This window comes from Tachyglossus aculeatus, chromosome 21 (assembly GCF_015852505.1).
Source record: "Tachyglossus aculeatus isolate mTacAcu1 chromosome 21, mTacAcu1.pri, whole genome shotgun sequence".
NCBI lineage: Eukaryota > Metazoa > Chordata > Mammalia > Monotremata > Tachyglossidae > Tachyglossus > Tachyglossus aculeatus.
This window is the reverse complement of record NC_052086.1, coordinates 563,105-578,833: the sequence shown is the minus strand read 5'-3', so window position 1 is coordinate 578,833 and position 15,729 is coordinate 563,105. Positions and strand designations below refer to the sequence as shown.

At 53.9% G+C, this 15,729-nt stretch overlaps 1 protein-coding gene across 1 annotated transcript; it reads right to left on the bottom strand.

Moving 5' to 3' along the window:
- Positions 1-1,034: 1,034 nt before the first annotated feature.
- On the bottom strand, positions 1,035-15,320 carry CCDC188 (coiled-coil domain containing 188). The gene is made up of 10 exons (XM_038762304.1): positions 14,964-15,320; positions 13,105-13,154; positions 12,234-12,378; positions 10,800-10,874; positions 10,036-10,092; positions 9,757-9,816; positions 9,201-9,265; positions 7,243-7,333; positions 5,480-5,535; positions 1,035-1,230 (listed from the first exon to the last, which is right to left on the bottom strand). The coding sequence occupies exons 1-10, from the start codon at positions 15,318-15,320 to the stop codon at positions 1,035-1,037; spliced, it is 1,152 nt and encodes a 383-aa protein (XP_038618232.1).
- Positions 15,321-15,729: the final 409 nt, after the last annotated feature.

Here is a 15,729-nt window from a genome sequence, read left to right as displayed (position 1 = left end):
CTCCACCATTTTTGCTCCCTTTCCTTCCTCACCACGCCCGGGACACAGTGGGGCCAGGGGCCGGGGAGGGTGTGAGGGGAGACAGCTGTGCCCAAAGCCCACCCCCTGCCCTCCCCCAACTCCCACCCGGAGCACAGGAGTCTTACGGGCTGTTTGCGGTAGAACACGCACACGTAGCTACGCGTGTGCACGCACGCACACGCACAAACACATACGTGCCACGTCCCCTGGGAGGGTGGATTTTGCCATCATGTTCCAGTCCAGCTGCTCTGCAGGCTGCTGGGAGGCTGTGAGCCGGGGTCCAGAGCCAAGTTCAGGTGCCGAGGACCGGCCACCCTCCCCTCTGGGACCCCCTTGCCCCTCCTACCCCCCCTCCGCCCAATAATCCTGTTCTCTCTCGTGTGCCGTCTTCAGGGACTCACGCGCCCGGGTGGCCCTGCAGACAGAGAGGGAGGGGCTGGGGTCAGGGGTCAAGCCCCTTTCTCCATCCTCGGACTCACCCAACCACCCCCCTGTACCTTAAATCGTTGTGGGGATCTAAAGGAGGAGAGGTACCCTGATCGGTGCCCTAATCCCCGTCAGCTCCAGCCAGCCCTGGACTCGAAGGATGCCTGGAGGAGCCATGTCCTTGTTGCCCCCCTGGACCCTCATCCTCTGGCTAGGGACGGACCACCCCACAACCCTGACTCTTCCCCTCTTTGTCCCTTTCTCTCCTCCAGTGACCCAGCGCGGGCTGTCTCCCACCCCTGACTCTTCCCTCTTCACCCATCCCCAACTGTCTCACCGGGAGAGGAGAGGGATCAGGGGCAGCAGAGGAACGAGGGGGTGAGGTTGCCCTGGAGACAGCCTGAGGGGCAGGGATGGAGGTAAGGAGGGGGGTAAAAAGTTCCCATCTCCTTAGGAGGCTGAGGTTTAAGCACAGGGACCAAGTTAGCGGGAATAGCTTCCCCGTCAGTGGAAGGCCAAGTGACCTGCCCCGCTCTTATAGGTGGGGTATGGGTGGTCTCGGCTCACCTCACGCCGGCCACCCTGCGCTAAAATGGCAGGAGGTCGTCGACCTCCAGGCGCAGGAAGGGCGTGAAGAAGCCCCGCACTCGCCACACCGTGCCTTTGCTGAGCAGCGGGGGGATCAGTCCCTCCAACAGCGCCGGCTGCACGATCAGGATGTAGAAGGCCGTCCAGGACACCCCGAAAAGCAGGAGCAGCCTGGAGCCCAGCCACTGAGCTCTCCTGGAACCGGGGAGCACCGGTGAGTGACGCGGGGAGTCGGGGAATAGATTCGGGGAGGGCACGCGGTTCGTGGGGCGGGGGAGGAAGAGATACGGTGAGGAGGAGGAGGAGGAGGAAAAAAGGGAGAGGTTAAATTAAAGGGTTGTAATTTCCCACTTCTTGTTTTTCCAACAGTTGTAAATTCAGGAGCTTGAGCAATGTCCCCCCCACCCCAGCCCCGAGTCAATCCCACAGCCTGGCCAACCCAAAACTCTGTCTCCAACGGGGAACCCGTCGCTCGGAGGAATCGGTGGTTGTTGCCTTCCTGGACGCCTATCTGAATGGTCAGGGATGGACCGTTCCACACCCCTGAGTCTCTGAGGCCTCTTTTTTATGGCATTTATTAAGCGCTTACTAGGTGCAAAGCACTGTTCTAAGCGCTGGAGAGGTTACAGGGTGATCAGGTTGTCCCACGGGGGGCTCACAGTCTTAATCCCCATTTGACTGATGAGGGAACTGTAAACTCTTCATCTCTGATTCTACCCAGGTGAACCAGTATGGATCTTCCCACACGGCCGACTCTCCCCTCCATCTCTGACTCTTCCCCCAGCGAACCAGCACAGCCCATTCACCACCCCTGACTCTCCCCAGGTAAACCAGCATGGACCATCCAACATCCCTCTCCATCTCTGACTCTTCCCCCAGCGAACCAGCACAGGCCATTCGCCACCCCTGACTCTCCCCAGGTAAACCAGCGTGGACCATCTAACATCCCGCTCCATCTCTGACACTCCCCTCTCCACGCATGGCCGACTCTTCCCAGTGAACCAGCACAGACCAGCCAACGACCACTGATTCCCTCCACTCCATCTTTGATTCTTCCCCCCAGTGACCCAGCACGGATCTTAGCACACCTCTGACTCTCCTCTATCTCAGCTGCAGAGCTCCCTGTAGACATGGTTTCCCTGTGCTTACCCTGTGTTAAGAGAAGTATTTCCTGCTGGGTTTGGGTCGGCGGGGTGGGGTTGATGGTATTTGTTAAGCGCTTACTATGTGCTAGACACTGTACTGAGCACTGGGGTAGATACAAGCTAATCAGGTTGGGCACAGTCCATGTCTCACATGGGACTCACAGCCTTAATCTCTGTTTTACAGATGAAGGAACTGAGGCACAGAGAAGTCAAGTAACTTACCCAAGGTCACACAGCAGACTAGTGTCAGAGTCGACATTAGAACTCAGGTCCTCTGACTCCCAGCCCTGGGTTCTTTCCACTAGGCTATGCTGCTTCTTTTTTTATGGTATTTGTTCAGTGCTTACTATGTGCCGTGCTCTGATCAAGTGCTGGGGTAGATACAAGTTAATAATAATAATAATAATAATAATAATAATAATGATGGCATTTATTAAGCGCTTACTATGTGCAAAGCACTGTTGTAATAATAATAATAATAATAATAATAATAATGGCATTTATTAAGCACTTAGTATATGCAGAGCACTGTTCTAAGTGCTGGGGAGATTACAAGGTGGTCAGGTTGTCCCTCGTGGGGCTCACAATCTTAATCCCCATTTACAGATGAGGGAACTGAGGCCCAGAGAAGTGAAGTGACTTGCCCAAAGTCACACAGCTGACAAGCGGCGGAGCCGGGATTTGAACCCATGACCTCTGACTCCAAAGCCCGGGCTCTTTCCACTGAGCCACGCTGCTTCTCAGCAGAAAGGAAGAGGTTAATCAGGTTGGACACAGTCCCTGTCCCAAGTAGGGCTCACAGTCTTAATCCCCATTTTACAGGTGAGGTATCTGAGGCCCAGAGACTTTAAATGTTCGTCTGAGCCGCCTAAACCTGGCAACCCTCCAACTTCCTCGGGGGCTCCTTCTCCCCAGTAGATGGAATTGGGAGTCAGAGGTGGTGGGTTCTAATCCTGACCCCGCCGCTTCTCAGCTGTGCGACTTTGGGCAAGTCACTTCACTTCTCAGTGCTTCAGTGACCTCGTCCGTAAAATGGGGATGAAGACTGTGAGCCCCACGTGGGACAACCTGACGACCTTGTATCTACCCCAGTGCTTAGAACAGTGCTTGGCACATTCATTCATTCAATCGTATTTATTGAGCGCTTACTGTGTGCAGAGCACTGTACTAAGCGCTTGGGAAGTCCAAGTTGGCAACATCTGGAGACGGTCCCTACCCAACAACGGGCTCAGAGGCTAGAAGGGGGAGACAGACAACAAAACAAAACGTATTAACAAAATAAAATAAATAGAATAAATATGTACAAATAAAATAGTCATAAATACGTACTTATTTAGAGTAATAAATGCGCACATAGTAAGCGCTTAACAAATACCATTATTATTATTATTAGTAGTAGTAGTAGTATTTGGGGACCAGCAATTCCGAGTTGGCAGGGTATCCGTCTTCTGTCCGTCCCACGCTGCTTCTGACTTGCCCAAAGTCACACAGCAAACGTGTGGCAGAGCCGGGATATGTTTGTACAGGTTTATTACTCTAGATTTATTACTCTATTTTACTTGTACATATTTACTATTCTATTTATTTTGTTAATGATGTGCATTTAGCCTTAATTCTATTTATTCTGACGACTTGACACCCGTCCACATGTTTTGTTTTGTCGTCTGTCTCCCCCTTCTAGACCGTGAGCCCGTTGTTGGGTAGGGACCGTCTCTGTTTGTCGCCGACTTGGACTTCCCAAGCGCTTAGTCCAGTGCTCTACACACAGATAAAGCGTGGCTCAATGGAAAGAGCACGGGCTTGGGAGCCACAGGTCATGGGTTCATTCATTCATTCATTCAATCGTATTTATTGAGTGCTGTCTGTGTGCAGAGCACTGTACTAAGCGCTTGGGAAGTCCAAGTTGGCAACATATAGAGACGGTCCCTACCCAACAACGGGCTCACAGTCTAGAAGGGGGGGACAGACAACAAAACAAAACATATTAACAAAATAAAATAAACAGAATAGTAAATATGTACAAGTAAAATAGAGTAATAAATCTGTAGAAACATATACAGGAGCTGTGGGGAGGGGAAGGAGGTAGGGTGGGGGGGATGGGGAGGGGGAGAGGAAGTAGGGGGCTCAGTCTGGGAAGGCCTCCTGGAGGAGGTGAGCTCTCAGCAGCTCTCAGTTCAAATCCAGGCCCTGCCAATTGTCTGCTGTGTGACTTCGGGCAAGTCACTTCAGGTCTCTGGGCCTCAGTGACCTCATCAGTAAAATGGGGATGAAGACTGTTCATTCATTCAATCGTATTTATTGAGCGCTTACTGTGTACAGAGCACTGTACTAAGCGCTTGGGAAGTCCAAGTTGGCAACATGTAGAGACAGTCCCTACCCACCAGCGGGCTCACAGTCTAGAAGGGGGAGACAGACAACAAAACAAAACATATTAACAAAATGTGAGCTCCACGTGGGACAACCTTGTATACTCCCCAGCGCTTAGAGCAATGCTTTGCACATAGTAAGCAATTAACAAATGCTATTATTATTATTATTATTATTATTATTATTATTATTATACGATTGAATGAATGGGCTCCGCCGGCGGGCGGCCGTTCAAGGAGCCGCCGCTGGGGGCGCTGCCGCGCCTCCGAGGGCTCCGACCACGTGCCGTCCGGGCTGACGCATGCGCAGTAGTGGCCTGCGATGTTCGGGCCCTGAGTGACGGGGTGGGGAGGAGACAGGCTAATAGGGGGGCCTTAATAGTAATAATAATAATGATGATAATAATAATAATAATGATAGCATTTTTTAAGAGCTTACTATGTGCAAAGCAATGTTCTAGGCGCTGGGGAGGTCCCAAGGTGATCAGGTTGTCCCGGGGGCTCACAGCCTTAATCCCCATTTCCACATGAGGGAACTGAGGCCCAGAGAAGTGACTTGCCCCAAGTCACACAGCTGACAATTGGCGGAGCCGGGATTTGAACCCACGGCCTCTGACTCCAGAGCCCGTGCTCTTTCCACTGAGCCACGCCGCTTCTCCGGCCTCTAAGCACTGGGGAGGTCACAAGATGATCAGGTTGACCCCCCGGGGAGCTCACAGTCTTCACCCCCATTTTCCAGATGAGGGAACTGAGGCCCAGAGAAGTGAAGTGACTTGCCCAAAGTCACACAGCTAAGTGGCGGAGCGGGGATTTGAACCCATGACCTCTGACACCAGAGGCCGGACTCTTTCCACTGAGCCACGCCGCTTCTCTGGCCTTCCAACCCAGCCCTTTCTGAGACAGTGCGGCCCGCCCCAGCCCCTCGTTGCCTACCTGAGCAGTTGGCCGAATCCACCTCTTTTTCCCCAGAGCCACGAGATGCCCCGTCCCTGGAACCGTTGGGGAAACAGGCAGAAGGGAAGAGGTGACCCGGGGGGCTGGGAAGCCTTGACCACCCTTCCTCTTCTACCCGTCAGATCATCATCATCAATCGTATTTATTGAGCGCTTACTATGTGCAGAGCACTGTACTAAGCGCTTGGGAAGTACAAATTGGCAACATCTAGAGACAGTCCCTACCCAACAGTGGGCTCACAGTCTAAAAGGGGGAGACAGAGAACAAAACCAAACATACTAACAAAATAAAATAAATAGGATAGATATGTACAAGTAAAATAAATAAATAAATAGATGCCCTCAGGCTCTGCAGTCAGGGCGGCAGATGGGCAGGAAAGGGTGTCTGCATGGTGGGGCACAAAGGTTGCCAACTTGTACTTCCCAAGCGCTTAGTACAGTGCGCTGCACACAGTAAGCTCTCCATAAATACGATTGAATGAATGAATGAAAGTGGAGCCCTTGGCAACCCCCTGGGGCCTGCTGTCCCTTTCCCACAGCACCTGTATATAATACATATATACATATATATGTTTGTACATATTTATTACTGTATTTATTTATTTATTTATTTTACTTGTACATATCTATTCTATTTTATTTTCTTAGTATGTTTGGTTTTGTTCTCTGTCTCCCCCTTTTAGACTGTGAGCCCACTGTTGGGTAGGGACCATCTCTATATGTTGCCAACTTGTACTTCCCAAGCGCTTAGTCCAGTGCTCTGCACACAGTAAGCGCTCAATAAATACGATTGATTGATTGATCGGGAGGCCCTGTAGCCCTCCCTCCCAAAGCAAGCCCTTCCCTCAGCCCATTTTCCCCAGCTCATTTCCCTGGAGTCCGGCTTCACTCTGAACCATCTCCAGCTGGAAAATTCGGTGGCATCCTCAGAGGCAGTGAGGAAGCGGGGATTCTGGACATTTCCCCCACGTGGGTAATGGGTGGCCTCTGAGGGGATCTGAATGGAGCCAGAGGGGGTTATATCCATTCATTCATTCAATCGTATTTATTGAGCGCTTACTGTGTGCCAAGCACTGGACTAAGCGCTTGGGAAGTACTAGTCGGCAACGTATAGAGACGGTCCCTACCCAACAACAGGCTCACAGTCTAGAAGGGGGAGACAGACAACAAAACAAAACAAGTAGGTGTCAATACCATCAGAATAAATAGAATTATAGCTATATACACATCATTAATAAAATAGAATAGTGAATATGTACAAGTAAAATAAATGGAGAAATAAATCTGTAATAATAATAATGATGGTATTTGTTAAGTGCTTACTACGTACAAAGCACTGTTCTAAGCGCTGGGGGGATACAAGGTGATCAGGTTGTCCCACGAAGGGGCTCACAGTCTTAATCCCCATTTTCCAGATGAGGGAACTGAGGCCTAGAGAAGTTAAGTGACTTGCGCAAAGTCACACAGCTGACAATTTGCGGAGCCGGGATTTGAACCCATGACCTCTGGCTCCAAAGCCCGTGCTCTTTCCACAGAGCCACGCTGTTTTTCACAAACATATATACGGGTGCTGTGGGGAGGGAAAGGAGGTAGGGCGGTGGGGGATGGAGAGGAGGAGAGGAGAAAGGGGGTTCAGTTTGGGAAGGCCTCTTGGAGGAGGTGAGCTCTCAGTAGGGCTTTGAAGGGAGGAAGAGAGCTAGTGTAGTGGATGGGTAAGGGAGGGTGCCCGTGGGATGTTCCTACCACCAGTTCCAGGAGGACGGTCTCTGGAATGGGCGCGGGAGTTGAAACATGTCGATCTTGAGGCCACAGGGCCGTATCTTGGGTTTGTTCTCTGGGGGAAAACGAGGTAGCGTCATCGGGGTTATCCTGGCCGTCACGGGACGGGATCCTGGCGGTCACATGGTGTCCCCCCCACCCCCCCACCTTTTCGGGCTGGATCCTCCCCTCTCCCGATGGGCAAGTTGTGGTGATCTCCAGAAACAGGGGCTCCGTGACCTCATCCCACCCCCAGGAGCCCATTTTGGTTCCCGAGGCAGGTGACCCTAAGGTGTCGTTGGAGCTGGGACTGTTGGCGTCCAGCCGCTGTGGGGCAGGGGGCTTGTCTGGTGCTGGGAGGGGGGGGGAAATCGGTTGCCTGAAAGGCCAGTCAGTCATTCAATTGAATTTATTAAGCGCTTACTGTGGGCAGAGCACTGTATTAAACGCTTGGGAGAGTACAGTATAACAGAGTTGGTAGACGCATTCCCTGCCCACAATGAGCTCACAGACTAGAGGGGGAGACAGACATGAATATAAATAAATTAAGGAATTTAGAATCTAGAAAAAGGAACTCCCTTTTTCCTCTCCTCCTCCCCTTCCACCCGGCCCTACCTCCTTCCCCTCCCCACAGCACCTGTATATATGTTTGTACAGATTTATTTCTCTATTTATTTTACTTGTGCATATTTACTGTTCTATTTATTTTATTAATGATGACGATGACATTTATTAAGCGCCTACTATGTGCAAGCACTGTTCTAAGCGCTGGGGAGGTTACAAGGTGATGAGGTTGTCCCACGGGGGGCTCACAGTCTTCATCCCCATTTTACAGATGAGGTAACTGAAGCCCAGAGAAGTTAAGTGACTTGCCCAAAGTCACACAGCTATTTGGCGGAGCCGGGATTTGAACCCATGACCTCTGACTCCAAAGCCCGGCCTCTTTCCACTGAGCCACGCTGCTGCATCTCACATTAATGATGTATATATAGCTATAATTCTATATACGGCCTGGGAGCCGGAAGGTTATGGGTCCTAATCCCAGCTCTTCCGCTTGTCTGCTGTGTGACCTTGGGCAACTCACTTTACTTCTCTGGGCCTCAGTACCCTCCTCTGTAAAATGGGGATTGAGACTGTGAGCCCCACATGGACTGTGGGGCTGTCGGACTGCGTCCGACCCGATTTGCTTGTATGTACCGCAGCGCTTAGTATAGTGCCTGATGCATAGTAAGTGCTTAACAAATGCCATTATTATTATTATTAGTTGTAGTATTTGTAGAAAAATGATCCGGGCGGCAGAGTGAAGTACGGACTGGAGCGGAGAGAGACGGGAGGCTGGGAGGTCAACGAGGAGGCTGATATAGTCATGGAGACGGGATAGGATAAGTGCTTGGATTAACGTGGTAGCAGTTTGGATGGAGAGAAATAATTGACAGATTCTGACCAACCGCGTTCCTGGCGCTCAGCCCCAGGCTGCTCTTGGGACGGGGACCATCATCATCATCATCAATCGTATTTATTGAGCGCTTACTGTGTGCAGAGCACTGTACTAAGCGCTTGGGAAGTACAAATTGGCAACATACAGAGACAGTCCCTGCCCAACAGTGGGCTCACGGTCTAAAAGACTGTGGGACCAGGTTAGAGCTAGGGCTCGGCGATATCTGGGTGGGGGGTGAACAGGGGTCAGGCGGAGTGGTGAGGTGCGCGTGGGCCTGGTGTCTCAGGGTTCGGGTTAGGGGCAGTTAGGGGGGGTCGTGGCCAGGGCCCCGGGTGAGGCAGGAGTGCAGCTGTTTGCTCTTTGGGACAACGGGACTGTCGGACAATCCACTAGCGGCTCGAGGTCCGCTCTCCCATCCTCCAGAGCTGGGGCGGACGAGCCCGTGGCCTCCGAGCCCCCCACCCTGCATCGGTGGCCCCAGCCGGTCCGTCCCTCACACACTCACACTTGCATTGCGAGCTGCAGCGCCTCCATCTCCTGCAACGCCTCCCCGACGCCCTGTCTGAGATTCTGGGAGGGGGTTGGGATGGGGCTCCTCACCCAGGGACCAACCCCTCCAACCACCGGCTTCTGTGCACACGCTCTTCAGGGGGGTCCCCTCCATCCAGACGGGGGATGCCGAGCAGCCCTTGCCTTCCTAGCTGGGTCGCCCAAGGAGCGGGCCCGCCCAACGCTGCCCAGGGCCGGCGGCAGGGTGCGAGGGGGCGGGCGCAGCAGGGGGGCAGAGATGTTGCCAGGGATCAATGGCTCTGCCCTCCTGGGGGAGGCCTGGGACTCAGGAGTCCCCAGTTTGGGACCAGTGGATCAGGGCCACGTTTACTGAGCAGCATTTTCTGTGAGAGCGCTTGGGTGAGTACAGCACGATAACTAGACATATTCTGTGCCCACAGCGAGTTCAACCCCCATCACTCTCGGGCCTCGACGTCCCCCGTCCCCCAGTCCGGGACCCTTGCTCCGAGCGGGTCAGGCCAGGCCTGGCTCGGGGCAGACTCCGGTCTTACCTGGACGCTGAGAGACTGTTCCGCCAGAGAGGCCTGGACCGTGCTCACGGCCGCCCGCACCTGCGACGCCGTCGGGGCCGCTGGGATGGCTCAGCCAGCCGCCCCCGGGAAGGCCACTCACCCGTCCCGAGCCTCCAGCCCTTGCCCCGGACTCAGCCCCTCCCTTAGCCCCTTTCCCGGTCTCGGCTCGCCCCAGCACCTTCCCCGGATTCCGCCCGGCCGCCAACCCCTCCGCCCAGACTGGACTGGCCGGTATCTGGGAACTGACTCCTGGGTCACCTCGGAGATGATCTCCTTCTTTCCCTGGAACTCCTTCCTCAGGTGCTGCAGGTCTGTCTGCGGGAGGTGTTGGGGAAGGGGGACACCGGGGACAGGTCCCGGGGTGACCGACCGCGCAGAGGGGTGCGGACGGCCGCTGGGAACGGGACGGTCGGAACTGGACAGTCTCCAGCTCCGGAGGCCCCAGTTTGCGAGGGTGCGGGACGAGATGAGATGGCCCCTTCTCTCGCTGCTGCCCCGTACCTGGGGGGCTGCCCATCTCCACGGGCCCTCCCTGGACCCCAGAATCCCCAAATCACACCTCGTCCCCCACCCTGAACCTTATATTGTCCTGCCTGTGATGCTGGGATGTCCCCTTCCCCGTTTTGTAGGGAATGGAAACCCTGTCACAGAGAGGTTAAGTAACTTGCCCAAGGGTCACACACACACCACCTCCCTCCCTCCACCGGGCCGTACCTGCCCCGTCTCAACAGTGCCCTGCTCAGCAGGGAGGGCCTGGGGGAGGAGGTGGCAGAGGGAAGGGCGGGAGATGGGATAAGGATTGGGTAGAGGAAAAGGGGGGCAAGACTGGAACGCCTGAAAGTCAAGGATCGTGTCTACCAACTCCGCTGAACTGCACTCTCCCAAGTGCTTAGTCCAATGCTCTGCACACAGTAAGTCTGAAGAAAATACTATGGATTGATGGATTGATTGGGAGGATCAGGGGGAGGGATCCCTCTTGGAGACGAACGTCAATGCCAGGGCCGGGATCCCTGGCAACTCACCTCTGCCTGGTGGACAAAGTCAGCCCAGTCGTAGGAAGGTCCACGGCTCCCGGCGGCCCAACTTTTTTCCTCCTCCTGTTGGGCCAAACCGAAAGCGGGGCGTGGGTCGGAGGCGGCGTGGAGTGGGGAGGAGCTGCTTTCTGTTTCTGCTTCCTTCCCTGCCCCCGGCCAGCCAACTAGCCCCTCTACTAGCCCCTCCTTTAGATGCCCTACACTCTGAGGAAAAGAGAGGGGCTGCCCACCCCTGCCCAGGATTTCATTCCTGGGCACTGAAGTGAGGCTTAGTGGAAAGAGCCCGGGCCTGGGCGTCTGAGATAATGGGTCTAATCCCACCTCCGCCACTTGTCAGCTGTGTGACTTTGGGCAAGAAGCAACTTCTCTGTGCCTCAGTTACTCCATCTGTCAAATGGGGATTAAGACTGTGAGCCCCACGTGGGACAACCTGATCACCTTGTATCTCCCCCAGTGCTTAGAACAGTGTTTGGCAGATACCATCATGATTATTATTATTATTCCGACCACCCTTCCCAGTGAGGCGCAGAGGATGGAGTACTTGTGGGTGGGCAAAGGTGTGGGGCATGGAGCTGAGAAGGGATTTGGAGCAAGGCAGGCTTGGGCCGGGATTTGGAGCTGCGCCGGGGCTCAGAGCCGGGCTGGCCGGGAATTACCCACGGATCCCAGATGGAGACAGAGACCCGAAGGACGTAGAGATGGAGACAGAGACTTGAAGGCAAGGAGATGGAGACACGGATAATGACATGGAGGCCTGGAGAGACACAGTCCGTGACACAAAGACAGAGAGACAGTGACAGAGCTACACAGGCAGAGGCAGAGATGGAAAATAGCAAAGAGGCAATCAAATGGACGGACAGGAGTCAGAGAAGCAGAGGCAGAGGGAGACAGAGGCAGAAACAGGCAAGGAAATAATAATAATGGTATTTGTTAAGTGCTTACTATGAGCAAAGCACTGTTCTAAGCACTGGGGGGATACAAGGTGTCAGGCTGTCCCACGTGGGGCTCACGGTCTTAATCCCCATTTTCCCGATGAGGTAACTGAGGCCCAGAGAAGCAAAGTGACTTGCCCAAAGTCACCCAGCTGACGATTGGCGGAGCCGGGATTTGAACCCATGACGTCTGACTCCAAACCCCGGGCTGTTTCCACTGGGCCATGCTGCTTCTCTGAAGCAGGGAGAAATGGGAAAAGAGGGGGGGTCTCCAGGTGGCCCCCTGCAATCCTGCAGAGCCCCAAAATCTCATTCGCTATCCCTCTGCTGTCTGTTCCTTCATTCGTTCATTCAATCATATTTATTGCGCGCTTACTGTGTGCAGAGCACTGTACCCGGGGGTGTCCTGGCCCGTTCCTCTCCCACCAGACTGCCTCCTTCCAGAAGCCCCTGTGCCCAAGCTGTGCCCCAGTAATGCCCCCCCACCTACCGGGGCCCGGTTCACCGACTCCCTCATGGTCTGCTTCTGTTGGGCCAGCGAGACGCTGAACGTGCGGAGCCCTCTGCTCGCGACGGCCGGGTGGCTGAGGAAGGAGAGGCGGCCCTGGCCCTGGGCACTGACCGCTGCCCTGGCCCTGCCCAGTTCGGGGTGGTAAGTAGCTTGATGATGATGGCATTTATTGATGCCATCAATAAATTGATGGCACCAAGTAGCTTGGTGGGGCATGGCCAGGGGCGTGGGGGCTCAGAGGATGGGCGGCTGCCTGTGGTAGCAGAGGGTCTGCCTTCCACAGGCCTAACACTGTGGGAAGAACTCAGCACGGGTGTTTTGCACCCAGGGCTGGGTGGGGGTGTCTGAGGGGCTGCGCTCTGTCGTATCGTCCATCTCTGACCCTCCCAACGTCCCCCTCCCGATCCCAGAGAAGGGGACCCTTCATATATCTACAAGGAGTCAGATTAATAATAATGATAATGGTATTTGTTAAGCGCTTACTAAGTGCGAGACACTGTTCTAAGCGCTGAGGGGATACAGGGTGGTCAGGTTGTCCCACGTGGGGCTCGCAATCTTCACCCCCATTTTGCAGATGAGATAACCGAGGCCCAGAGAAGTTAAGTGACTTGCCCAGCTGACAAGTGGCGGAGTGGGGATTAGAACCCACGACCTCTGACTCCCAAGCCCGGGCGCTTTCCACTGAGCCACGCTGCTTCTCTAGACTAGACACGGGTTGTCCACCTCCCTCCCCGTCCCCCCCCGATACCGGCTCCTCCTCCCCCACCACAGGCCAGTCCAGAGGCAGGGGCATGGACAGAATGACCTCGCCAGGCTCAAGGAGTTTCACCCTTCTCAGGGGGTGACTTACGGGTCTCTGGCTGGGGAGTTCCTGGAGTCCTCCATCACAGCCCCCCCATGCTGGTAAGAGAGCACAAGGATCACCCCCAGCAGGACCACAGAGGGTGGGAGTTGGAGTGAGGGTAATAATAATAATAACAATAATAATAATAATAATAATAATAATAATAATGGTATTTAAGTGCTTACTAGTAGCCATGTGTCCACCCCAATCCTGGAAGGAAGGTGGATGGGGCATTAAAAAAAGCTCCCAAGCACGGAAAAATTTTCGGGCAGGCAATTCCCTTTGTCCATCCTCTAAAGGAACCACTTGCCTTCCCGGAACACCATGGATATTAATAGATGGTGCAATGACTTTTTGATTTCCTCTTAAATTAAATTAATTTAAGAGGAAATCAAAACACCAATTACTTTTTCATTTGGGTTCCTGTTGTGGTTCTGAGGTTTCTAAGGCATGTTTTCAACCCCTTTATACTTTTGGGGGCCATCATGGATTTGTTTCCATTTTATTTCCCCGTGGGATTTAGGGCATTCTTCCCCCGGGGGCCACGTCTTGGGGTGGACAGTGGAAGATCGGGAGGGTCCCAGTCCCTTTGGGTCCTCACTGTCCAAATCGAAAGAAATTGGATTTGATTCCCGCCTCGTGGGGACAGAATGTTGGATCGGGAAACTTTTCTTCCTTATTTTTAAAGAATCAGCTAGCCCGTACCCTAGCTCTCCCATCCCCTGGATCCCTTGGAGCACCCGAGCTTCCTTTTCAGTCCTTCCCAACTGGGTTTTCCATGCCACCTGCTGCCTGGGAAGCCCCCCTCCACCTCTCCCCGACTCTGCCAAGCAGGCAAGGTGTTTGTTCTGCAAAAGATGAGCAGCACCTGGGCACAATCCCCTCCAATGTTGCCCACTGCTCAGCTGCTCCCAATGAAGGGATTGCCAGCCCGTTGAGCCCTGCCTCCTCCCTACCCTATATAAGGACCCCCGGAGGGTGGGCCTTCCCTCAGCTGCTGCCTCTTCAGTACCTTCCCAGTGCCTGCCCTCCTCTCTGTGTTCACGGGTCATGGTGAGTGAGGGTAAGGGGGCTTATTTTGACTTTTTCCCTGCTCTCTGGGGGTAGGGGCTTTGTCTCTGTCGGAGTTTGTGTTGTTGAGCCTGAGTCGGGGCGTGCACAAATGCTTGTAGGTGTAATGTCTTTGTGGGGAGGGGGCTGTCTCAGCTTTGGGCCCAGAGGACAGGATGACCCACCTGCCTCAGTTATGGTATGGCTGCACTAGTTCCAGCTGAATTATAATGCCATTTATTATACTGGCATTTATTAAACTCTTACTATGTGCAAGCACTGTTCTAAGCGCTGGGGAGGTTACAAGGTGATCAGGTTGTCCCATGTGGGGCTCACAGTCTTAATCCCTATTTTAGAGATGAGGTAACCAAGGCCTAGGGAAGTGGAGTAACTTGCCCAAGGTCACACAGCTGGCAATTGGTAGAGGCGGGATTAGAACCCATGACCTCCGACTCCCAAGCCCGGGCTCTTTCCGCTGAGCCCCGCTGCTTCTCAGGTGTCCCGGGCCTCAGAGGTCAAGCACATGGGTTCATGTACGTGTGCACGTGTGACTCAAACTCTTCCAGAGCACTCTCAGAGGAGGAGACTGACAAGTATGGTCAGTGAGGATCCACTCCCCATCTCCAAGCGCGCCCGGTGTCGCCAACCTCCCCGCTTTTTCCTGGCGTTCCTTGTTCAGATCTGCCTGTCCCTGTCCCTCCTGAGCCCAGGATCCCCAAGGTGCCCGCCTGCAGCCCCCCAGAGCTCTGGGGAGTTTTGGGGGTGATCCCCTGACATCAGCTGGGGAAGGGGAAGGGCCTCGTTTCCCGTCTTACCATCGCCCCACCAGTCGTGTTCCTGCTCCTCCTCTGCATCTGGGAACAGGGCCCTTCTTCTCCTTCGAGGCTGGGGAGCACAGCCCTTCTTCTACCCGGGGAGGGGTTGAATCTCACCCCTTCTCTGCTCCCACCGGTCTCTCCAACAGCTTTTGTCACAAAGGTTGGGGAAGGGGTGGCCACAGGCGGGGAGGGCCGGGGGCACTTGTCATAATGGACGGGAGGGGCCCGGCTGGGCCATGATGGGCTCTGCACCTGGAAACTTGGCTCCTCCTTCCCTGCCGTGCCTGGTCCCCAGAAGGTGGACGGCTGGAGAAATGGACGCTGGAATAGCCAGTGGTCTAAGAGAAGCGGCATGGCCAAATGGCAAGAACGTGGGCTTCTTCGGAAGATGTCGGTTCTAATCCCCCTCCTTCCTCTCCCCTTCTCCATCCCCCTCTGCCTCACCTCCTTCCCCTCCCCACAGCACCTGTATATATGTATATATGTTTGTACGGATTTATTACCCTATTTATTTGTTCATTTTACTTGTCCATATTTATTCTACTTATTTTATTTTGTTAATACATTTGGTTTTGTTCTCTGTCTCCCCCTTCTAGACTGTGAGCCCACTGTTGGGTAGGGACTGTCTCTATATGTTGCCAACTTGTACTTCCCAAGCGCTTAGTACAGTGCCCTGCACACAGTAAGCGCTCAATAAATACGATTGAATGAATGAATGAATAATCCCGCTCTGCCACTTGTCTGCTGTGTGACCTTGGGCAAG